Source organism: Phocoena sinus, chromosome 5 (assembly GCF_008692025.1).
Source record: "Phocoena sinus isolate mPhoSin1 chromosome 5, mPhoSin1.pri, whole genome shotgun sequence".
In the NCBI taxonomy this organism is placed as follows: Eukaryota; Metazoa; Chordata; class Mammalia; order Artiodactyla; family Phocoenidae; genus Phocoena; species Phocoena sinus.
The window spans coordinates 43,818,867-43,829,430 of NC_045767.1; the positions used below are offsets into that span (position 1 = coordinate 43,818,867).

General features: G+C 45.6%; 1 protein-coding gene across 4 annotated transcripts in view; it reads left to right on the forward strand.

Annotated features, from left to right (window-relative positions):
- The window catches only part of BST1 (bone marrow stromal cell antigen 1), a 51,993-nt gene extending 45,669 nt beyond the window's left edge, over positions 1–6,324 (forward strand). The window contains exons 9-10 of one of the 4 annotated variants that reach the window (XM_032633228.1): positions 5,225–5,426; positions 6,294–6,324. In XM_032633228.1, coding sequence (XP_032489119.1) covers positions 5,225–5,426; positions 6,294–6,308 — 217 coding nt within the window. In that variant the 3' untranslated portion in view covers positions 6,309–6,324. Of the gene's footprint in view, positions 1–5,224; positions 5,511–6,156; positions 6,214–6,293 lie in introns of those variants that run through there. The other 3 variants (XM_032633230.1, XM_032633229.1, XM_032633226.1) reach the window with 3 other exon arrangements.
- Positions 6,325–10,564: the final 4,240 nt, after the last annotated feature.

The following is a 10,564-nucleotide window of genomic DNA, read 5'->3' on the forward strand; positions in this document are numbered from 1 at the left end:
AAAATAAATTTCAAAAACAAAGCACAATGACAGTGAAATAGAGAGCAATTCTTACATAACTCATTCAGGGCTTGGGATGCAAACTGGATTTACCACATCTACACCCAGAGCTTGTTGACACATAAGGCTGGACTCTTCAGGCTGATAGCATTGATGAGGTTCGTTGAGCAATTGTAGACCTTTTGAAGTCATACTGCATGGTACCCATTCCATGGGTCCCAACTCTCCAGGTTTAAGGGATTCTTCCTTCAGCTAAAACATGCATGGGAAACCCAGAGTATGCTCCACTGTGTGATTGGGAAACGTTTTAAAATGCATCTCAGTTTTCATCCTCTGGCACTCGGGTTCACCATTCCAGACGCTTTACTAACACTCTCCCAACTTGGAGAGTCAGTGCCTTTAACCTCCTGTTTGGCACAGATTGCAAATTCTGCAGAAGATGAACAGGAATAGGGAGAACCAATGAAAGACTAGCTGTAGGTGTCTGCACGGGCAAATTGAACTCTCATTTCCCACCAGGAGGAGGAATTAACCAAAGGTTCATCATGCCGTGCCGGAACCAGATTAAGGTCTGAAACAATCCTGCGGATTTGTGGCCAGCTCACAAGAAAGTGAGTTGAAGAAAGGAGCTCAGGGGCACTGTAATTCACAAACCTGCAGAGTTATAAATGACAGCTATCGCCCAAAAATATACTGAAGTAAGTCTGCGAAGAGGACTTGAAAGCGGGGCAGAATTGCAGGAAACCGACTTCAGGAGGTAGACTGGAACTGCATTTAAAGCATAGGAAAAGAGGCAGAACGTCGACAATGATGCACTTGGCCAAAAAGGGCGTATGCGTTTTTTCCTGAATATATTCAGGAAAAAACGCATGCGCCCTTTTTGGCCAACCAAGCAAGCGTGCAAAGGAAATCTGCACTACAATGAAGTCTCACATCCCCCTGGTCAAAAGGGCCATCGGAAAAATGTGTAAAATCCAGAAAGGAAGAACAGGCCATGGAGAACAGGGAGCCTTGCTATGCTGATGGGCGGGATGTAAATTGCCAACAGCCACTCTGGAGAAGTATATGGTGTTTCCTGAAACACGTAAGAAACAAAGCAACAGAGCCTGGGGCACTTCCACTTATAGTCCTATACCTTAGGGAAATTAAAATCAAAAACACACAGCCACCCCAAAGTTTGGGACGGCTATGTTGACAAGAAACTCATCGACGGTACAAGGTAAATATCCCAGAAATCGAAAAATGAATAACTTGTGGTACGTACGTATAATGGAATATCACTCAGCAATGAAATCTATGTCATCAGGCCCGTGGCAGCATAATGAGTGGATTCAGGTACGATGATTCTAAGTGAAATAATCACACAGAAAAAGAACCATCATAAGATATCACTAATACACGGAATATAAACTTGGCTACACATGAACTGAATTACAAAACAGAACAGGGTCTCAAATTTAGAAAACCAACTTATGCTTGCTTAAGGTGCAAGGTGAGTTGGGGTGCTGCCTAAAATGAGAGATTGAAATTAGCACAGATACCTTTCCATAAGCCAAATATGTAATAGAGAAGACCTACTCCTTGCTCAACGAAATGGCCTCAACACCTCATATTCAACGCCTAGGAATATACCTGACTAGGAAGAATCTTAAAACCTATGGATTTATATGTCTCTGTAAGAGAATTAAGCGTCTGTACAGCAGAGTAAACGCAGCAGTGAAAATCAGCTAAATCCCATTATAAAAATAAATTTCAAGAACAAAACACAATGACAGTGAAATAGAGAGCAATTCTTCAATGATTCATTCATGGCTTGTGATGCAACCTGGATTTACCACCTCTACACCCAGAGCTGGGTGAGACATAAGGCTGGACACTTGGGCCTGATTGGATTGTTGAGGTTCATTGAGAAATGCAGACCCTTTGAAGTCAAACTGCATGGTACCCATTCCATGGGTCCCAACTCTCCAGGTTTAAGGGATTCTTCCTTCAGCTAAAACATGCATGGGAAACCCAGAGTATGGTCCACCGTGTGATTGGGAAACGCTTTTAAATGCATCTCAGTTTTCAGCCTATGGTACTCGGGTTCACCATTCCAGACCCTTCACTAACACTCTCCCCAGTTGGAGAGTCAGTGCCTTTAACCTCCTGTTTGGCACAGTTTGCAATTTCTGGGCAAGATGAACAGGAATAGGGAGAACCAATGAGAGACTCGCTGTAGGTGTCTGCACAGGCAAATTTAACGCTCATTCCCCACTAGGAAGAGGAATTAAGCAAAAGCTCAGCGTGCCCTGACAGAACCAGATTACAGCCTGAAGCAATCCTGCGGTTTTGCGGCCAGCTCACAAGAAAGCGAGTTGAAGAAAGGAGCTCAGGGGCACTGTAATTCACAGACCTGCAGAGTTATAAATGACAGCTATCATCCAAAAATATATTGAAGTAAGTCTGCGAAGAGGACTTGAAAGCGGGGCTGAATTTCAGAAAAATGATTTCAGGCAGTACACTGGAATTGCACTGAAAGCATAGGAAAACAGGCAGAACGTCGACAATGATGCACTTGGGCAAAAAGGGCGTATGCGTTTTTTCCTGAATATATTCAGGAAAAAACGCATACGCACGTGTTTTCCAACCAAGCAAGCGTCTAGGGGAACTCTGCACTACAGTGAAGTCTCACTGACCCCTGGTCAAAAGGGCCATCTGAAAAAAGTGTAAAATCCAGAGAGGCAGGACAGGCCCTGGAGTACAGGGAGCCTTGTTACGCTGATGTTCGTGCTGTAAATTGCCAACAGCCTCTCTGGAGATTTGTATGGTTTCTCCTGAAACACGTAAGAAACAAAGCAACACAGCCTATGGCACTTCCACTTATGGTCCTATAGCTTAGGGAAATTAAAATCAGAAACACACAGCCACCCCAAAGTTTGGGACGGCTCTGTTGACAAGAAACTCGTCGACGGTACAAGGTAAATATCCCAGAAATCGAAAAATGGATAAAGAAGTTGTGGTACGGGCGTACAATGGGATATCACTCAGCAATGAAATCTATGTCATCAGGCCCATAGCGGCATAATGAGTGGATTCAGGTACGATGATTCTACGTGAGATAAGTCACACAGAAAAAGAAACATCATAAGATATCACTAATACACGGAATGTAAACTTGGCTACACATGAACTGAATTACAAAACAAAACAGGATCTCAAATTTAGAAAACCAACTTATGCTTCCTTATGGGGAAAGGTGAGTTGGGGTGCTGCATAAAACCAGAGATTTAAATTGGCACAGATACCGTTTCATAAGCCAAATATGTAATAAGCAAGACCTACCTCTTGCTCAACGAAATGGCCTCAACACCCCATATTCAACGCCTAGGAATATACCTGACTAGTAAGAATCTTAAAACCCATGGATTTATATGTCTCCGTAAGAGAATCAAGAATATGTACAGCAGCATAAACGCAGCAGTGAAAATCCGAAAAATCCCATTATCAAAATAAATTTCAAAAACAAAGCACAATGACAGTGAAATAGAGAGCAATTCTTACATAACTCATTCAGGGCTTGGGATGCAAACTGGATTTACCACATCTACACCCAGAGCTTGTTGACACATAAGGCTGGACTCTTCAGGCTGATAGCATTGGTGAGGTTCGTTGAGCAAATGCAGACCTTTTGAAGTCATACTGCATGGTACCCATTCCATGGGTCCCAACTCTCCAGGTTTAAGGGATTCTTCCTTCAGCTAAAACATGCATGGGAACCCAGAGTATGGTCCACTGTGTGATTGGGAAACGTTTTTAAATGCATCACAGTTTTCGTCCTCTGGTACTCGGGTTCACCATTCCAGACGCTTTACTAACACTCTCCCAACTTGGAGAGTCAGTGCCTTTAACCTCCTGTTTGGCACAGTTTGCAATTTCTGCGGACAATGAACAGGAATAGGGAGAACCAATGAAAGACTAGCTGTAGGTGTCTGCACGGGCAAATTGAACTCTCATTTCCCACCAGGAGGAGGAATTAACCAAAGGTTCATCATGCCGTGCCGGAACCAGATTAAGGTCTGAAACAATCCTGCGGATTTGTGGCCAGCTCACAAGAAAGTGAGTTGAAGAAAGGAGCTCAGGGGCACTGTAATTCACAAACCTGCAGAGTTATAAATGACAGCTATCGCCCAAAAATATACTGAAGTAAGTCTGCGAAGAGGACTTGAAAGCGGGGCAGAATTGCAGGAAACCGACTTCAGGAGGTAGACTGGAACTGCATTTAAAGCATAGGAAAAGAGGCAGAACGTCGACAATGATGCACTTGGCCAAAAAGGGCGCATGCGTTTTTTCCTGAATATATTCAGGAAAAAACGCATACGCCCTTTTTGGCCAACCAAGCAAGCGTGCAAAGGAAATCTGCACTACAATGAAGTCTCACATCCCCCTGGTCAAAAGGGCCATCGGAAAAATGTGTAAAATCCAGAAAGGAAGAACAGGCCATGGAGAACAGGGAGCCTTGCTATGCTGATGGGCGGGATGTAAATTGCCAACAGCCACTCTGGAGAAGTATATGGTGTTTCCTGAAACACGTAAGAAACAAAGCAACAGAGCCTGGGGCATTTCCACTTATAGTCCTATAGCTTAGGGAAATTAAAATCAAAAAGACACAGCCACCCCAAAGTTTGGGACGGCTCTGTTGACCAGAGGGTTCAGCCAAACTCCATCCACAAAGCCATCGGGCTCTCCCTGTGTGCTCAGAATTCTCTAACCTTCTGCTCCGTCCCCCACATCTCTGCCAGTTATCTCCTGCTCATCATTTAGATCTCAGCTCAAGGGTCTCTTCCTCCATGAAGCTTTCCCTGGCCACCATTCCCACTCTAGGTCAGATTCAAAGTTCTTTTCCTTATTTCGGTTTGTAATTGTACATTTGTTAATATGAATATTGATTAACATCTGTACCTGCCCACCAGCAACAAGGCCAGGGACCAGAGGTAGCATTAAAAATAACCATCACTGTGGCACAGGCCTGACCAATCAGAGCAGACACTAAATGTCCTAATCAGGAAGGCCGCTAGCTTTAACAACTGGCCAGCCATGGTGAGGGTACCAGTAGCAGCCACAGCAGGGACGGGATTAACTCTCCTCATTGTATCTTCAGCCCCTGGCCCAGTGCATGGCACACAAAACAATGCTCAATAAATACCCCTGTGAATAAGTGATTGTTCTCTGTTGTTGATCCTAGATTTGCCCCAAAGCAATTCTCGGACCTGATGTGTTGGACCTTTTGTGACTGCCTAGCCTGCCCTTACTCAGGACGTGGACACCAGTTAGCCCTGCTCCCTGAAGCTACTGGTCATGCTTTCCAGCTTCCATATAGAGCAGACACTCAGGTAGAAGAGTGGATTCCTCCCTCCAAGCCAGGACACTTGGGGCACCACGGTGTGGTAGGACACTGGCTACACAGGGAGTGGATGGGGCTGGGAACCAGGTCAAGCTCAGAATGGGCTAAGTAAACAGGGTATGGGAAGAAAGATGGTAGAGGACCGAAATCCAAGAAGAGCTGGCATGATGTAGAATGTTCATTGGTGTGGCTACTGCTATGAATCGTGAGTGGTGTCAGAGCTTAGAGAGGCTGTACCCAGCTGGGCACTGTCAAACCAAGTAGCTTGCCATAACCCAGATGTGTCCTGCTTTCTCACTCCTTGGGGTCTTGAATGTGCTGGTCTCTCTGCACTGATTTCCCTTCCTGCTCTGTCATCCATTTGTCAGATTTTAAGGCCAATCTTAAGCATCACCTTGTAGGGGAGTAAAATTTTCCACCCCAAAATATCTCTTTGGCATGTGGATTATCTTGAGCTGAAAATAACCAAGGCCCAAAAGGCTCAGGAAGAAACTTTGAAATTCCCCCTAACTGCCTAAAAGAATTCAGAAAGAGTGCCAGTTCCCTAGAATAGAGCTATCACCAGAGATACCTGCAAAGATATGGGCTCAGTGTGGAGGGGGAAACTCAGCAGGGCTTAGAGATCAGACAGTGTCCACTCTGTGACCCATTGTCTCTGCATGACCCAGCAAACATTTATTTACCAGACATTGGCTTTACTATCTTCATGTGAATTGCATTTTTACCCTTTGAAGTCCCCAACCACTACCCTCAACGTACTCTTTCATCTTTAGCTGAAGATAGTATTTAAGGTGAAGGCTTCAGTCATTTGGTGAGTTACTCAGTTTATCTGGGTCTCTCCCATGTATACGTTATTAAACTCCTTTTTGACTTCTCCTGCTAATCCATCTCATGTCAATTCAATTCTTAGGCCAGAAGCACCTAGAAGGGTAGAGGAAAATTTCTTCCTCCCCGACAGCCTCCTGAGTCCTCTGGTACCTCTACCACAAGAGCCTTGGCTGTTCTTTGCTCCTTTGCTGCCTCAGGCCCTGTGCATTCCCCTAAGGTGGTCCATCTTCACTGTCTTGTCATCGTTGGGACTGTGGGTTTTTGAAGACTTACTCATCATTTCCTCCCTGGCCTGACCTTGCCTGGATAAAGTGGACATTCCACATGTGGCTTTAACGAGAGAATGGATATGTGAATGAACTGGGTTTCAGAGAAGAAAACACAGGGTGGGTGATTCTTTAATTTTCTTTTAATGTAAGTTTTGTTGAAGGAAGTCAGGGATGGTACAAGGGAAGATTAAAAGCATCACATGTCAGGCTTCCCTGGTGGCACATTGGTTGAGAGTCCGCCTGCCAATGCAAGGGACACGGGTTCCTGCCCCGGTCCGGGAAGATCCCACATGCCGCGGAGCGGCTGGGCCCGTGAGCCATGGCGGCTGAGCCTGTGCGTCTGGAGCCTGTGCTCCACAACGGGAGAGGCCACAACAGTGAGAGGCCCACGTACCGCAAAAAAAAAAAAAAAAAAAAAAGCATCACATGTCATACTTTTTTGTATTTATGCTATACTTCAATAAAACATGTGAAATATATGATATATTCTAGTGTGGGTGAGGGGAGTAGAAGGGAGGATGACAAGTGGCATAAGAACTTGGGATTCCTAGAAAGGAAGAGAAGGGTCCCTACTGACTTCCAATTCAGCTTGTCTCAGGGTCAGCTGGCTCCTCAGGCTAATCCCATGGAAGCCCCAGCCAAGGGCATCTCTCAGGCCAGGCTTGGAGAACACAGTGTCCACTGCCTTTGGGTTGCCGGGGTTACCAGTGGATTTACACAGTCACTCACAGCACACCGGCCTGTGACTTAATTAGATGCTGTCATTTTGAGCTCCGCGGAAAAGCAAGTGTTTTATTTTTTTAAAAATAAAAATAACTTTACATTTTTAATGACATCTGATCACTTAGAAAACTTTAAATGATACAGAAAAATTAAGGAAGAAGGCGATAAATATCCTCTGTCATCCTATATGCAACGTAGCAGATTTTTCTCTCTATACATTCAAACACATACTCGTGGTTTTTGAATACATGAAGCTATGTTTGATATCAGGAATACAACTGAGAGCAGAATCATTCAACTGCAAGTTCTAAGCTTTTTACACATTAACAGGCTGATTTCAAACATTTCCTGATCCGTTTCCTCTCCAGCCTAACTTCTACAGTGCTCCCAGAGCAAGCACCCTAAGTGAGGGGTCCTGACCGAGTGATCTGATCCCCTACTTAAGATGTCGTAGGAAAATGGGGTGCGAGAGGATGGTCATATCCCAGGTCTCCAGTGAGTCCCTGGGACTGGCCGCCAAATGAGGGTCCTTGGCTTCATGCAGGAAAGAATTGCAGAGCAAGCTGAAGTAGAGTGAAAGCAGATTTAAAGCAGAAATACACCCTCTACAGACAGAGTGTGGGCCATCTCAGAAGATGAGAGGCCCTGAAATATGGGGTTGTTAGTGTTTATGGGCTTGGTATTTTCATAGGCTAACCAGTGGGAGGATTATTCCAACTATTTTGGAGAAGGGACAGGGATTTCAAGGAATTGGGCCACTGCTCACTTTTGGCCTTTTATGGTCAGCCTCAGAACTGTCGTGGCACCCGTCGGTGTGTCATTTAGATGCTAATGCATTACAATGAGCATATGAGGACGCTCAAGGTCCACTGGAAGTTGAATCTCCTGCCATCTTGGGCCTAGTTGGTTCTAACCAGTTTATGTCATGTCCTCAGCGGCTGTGTCCTTCTTTTAAAGGTTGTGCCATGCCCCCTTCCCTCCTGTCTCACAAACTCACCAGTGCAAAATAAAATCCATAGTTTTAAATCTAGCATTCAAGGTCTTTCCACTTGCCCCCAAACTGCCTTCCTCACCTTGTGTCCCCAGAGACCCTCCATTCTCTGCAGCCGCCTATTCTCAGTTCTCCATTCTCAACAAAACCCTCATATCCGGTCCCTTCACTCACCTCCTCCTTGAAGCCTCACTTTGTTCCAGTTTCAGATACATTTGTTTTTAATGTCTCTCTGAAGGACAGTGACTTCATCCATTGTCTTTGTGTCTGTCAGAAGGCTTCACCCTGAACTACGATGACCCGGTGAGCATTTGATATGTGAAGGAATCAATACTGAATTTGCATTTAAGATTGAGCAAGATGATCAGGTTTGGGGAATACGAAGAAAAATCCTACACTACTCATGGGGCTTCCCTGGTGGCGCAGTGGTTGAGAATCTGCCTGCTAATGCAGGGGACACGGGTTCGAGCCCTGCTCTGGGAGGATCCCACATGCCGCGGAGCAACTAGGCCCGTGAGCCACAACTACTGAGCCTGCGCGTCTGGAGCCTGTGCTCCGCAACGAGAGGCCACGATAGTGAGAGGCTTGCGCACCGCGATGAAGAGTGACCCCTGCTTGCCACCACTAGAGAAAGCCCTCGCACAGAAATGAAGACCCAACACAGCAAAAATTAATTAATTAATTAATCAACTCCTACCCCTAACATCTTAAAAAAAAAAAAATCCTACACTACTCTTGTTGACCGCAAGTTCACGTGTTCGAAGCACAGTGAGGCCAAATGAAAGGAAACATCGGAGTTTGGAGCAGGGAAAGGTTTATTGCAGGACCGAGCAAGGAGAATGGGTGACTCATGCTCAAATACCCCAGACTCCTCAATGGGTTTGGGGGAATAGGTTTTATAGGCAAAATTTGGGGTGAGGGATGCAGGGTGTGTATCTTTCCTCTGATTGGTTGGTGATGAGATAACAGGATGGTGTTCCAAGAATCTCAATCATCAGCCTTCTGGTTCCAAGCAGTCTGAGGTCTCAGTGTGTAGTTACCACCCAAGTGGAGGGTTCCTGTAGAAGAGCTCAAAGATGTATTGTCATGTATGTCCCCTGGGGAGGAACTAGGTCTCTGCTTTATTGCCAAACTATTGTTTCTTAACTGACTTTCCTTTGTTTCTATAACACATTCTCTCACTTCCCTGATTAGCAACTGTTGAAATCTGCCCTTTGGTTCAGGGAAGGTCTAGGGGGCTGAAGACTTTTTCCTGCAAATAAGAAATGGGGACACAGAAAGGGTTTTGTACCCAGGAGGGCCCCACAGTGTCCTGCTCCATTTCCCTACTCCTCCTGGGTTTCCCCTTTACTAGCCACACAGAACACCTCACTTCTGACACCTTCTGGTTGCCAGATATGTGGGGTTTTTCCCACATCAAGCAATTCTCTGACACCAGCCGCGTGTCCTACATTTCAGCTTGATTCGGATGTTATCTACCTGGAGACAGCGTTAGATTCCACAGGTTAAGGGCTCAGTCCCACAAGACTGCCCCTCCCCCCCTCCACCAAGCCAGTTGTCAGCCCATGTTTGTTACTGAACCAAACTTGGGTCTGCTGGTCCATGCACAGTAAAGCCAATCTACTGACACTGGGTCGTGGTAAAGGAAGTGCAGCGTGTGTTGTAAGATGCCATACAAGGAGTCCAGAACAGCTAGTGCTCAAAAAAACCCGAACTCCCTGATGCAGTTCAGCAAAGCAGTGTTAAAGGCCAGGTAAGGGAGGGGAGTTGCAGGGTATACGGTCAGCTCGTGCACAATTCTCTGATTGGTTGAAGGTGAGGTAACAGGGCAGTGTCATAATGATAACTAACATTATCATCCTCAGGCTCCAGGAAGTCTGGGGGCTACGTGCTCATGGTCATCAAGTAGTCAACATCTTCCATTTGCTAGGGGTTTTAGCATCTGAAAAAACAACTCAAGAAATGTGCATCAGATACTGTTAACTAGGTACTTCAGAGAGGAGCTGCAGCAGAGGATATGGGGGTGGGGTCTGTCCTGGGAAAGCCCCATAGTGTCCTGCTCCTTTACAGGTTGTCACCTGTGCTTCTGACTGACCAGTTTATGATCAGCGGTTCCTATGACCTCCTCTTTGTGTTTGATTCTTTGCTGAAGTCGGTCACATGACTCAGGTCACATAACTCTAGTGTTTACTCACTAGATTACCATTTAATACAAAGTATGTAACTTAGGAACAGACAGATGGAAGAGACGCAGAGGACAAGGTACGGGGAAAGGGGCACAGAGCTTCCACGCCCTCTGCAAGCCCCACTTCTGCCACATCTCTGTGGATTCACAAACCTGGAAGCTCTCCTTTGGGGTTTCTATGGAGC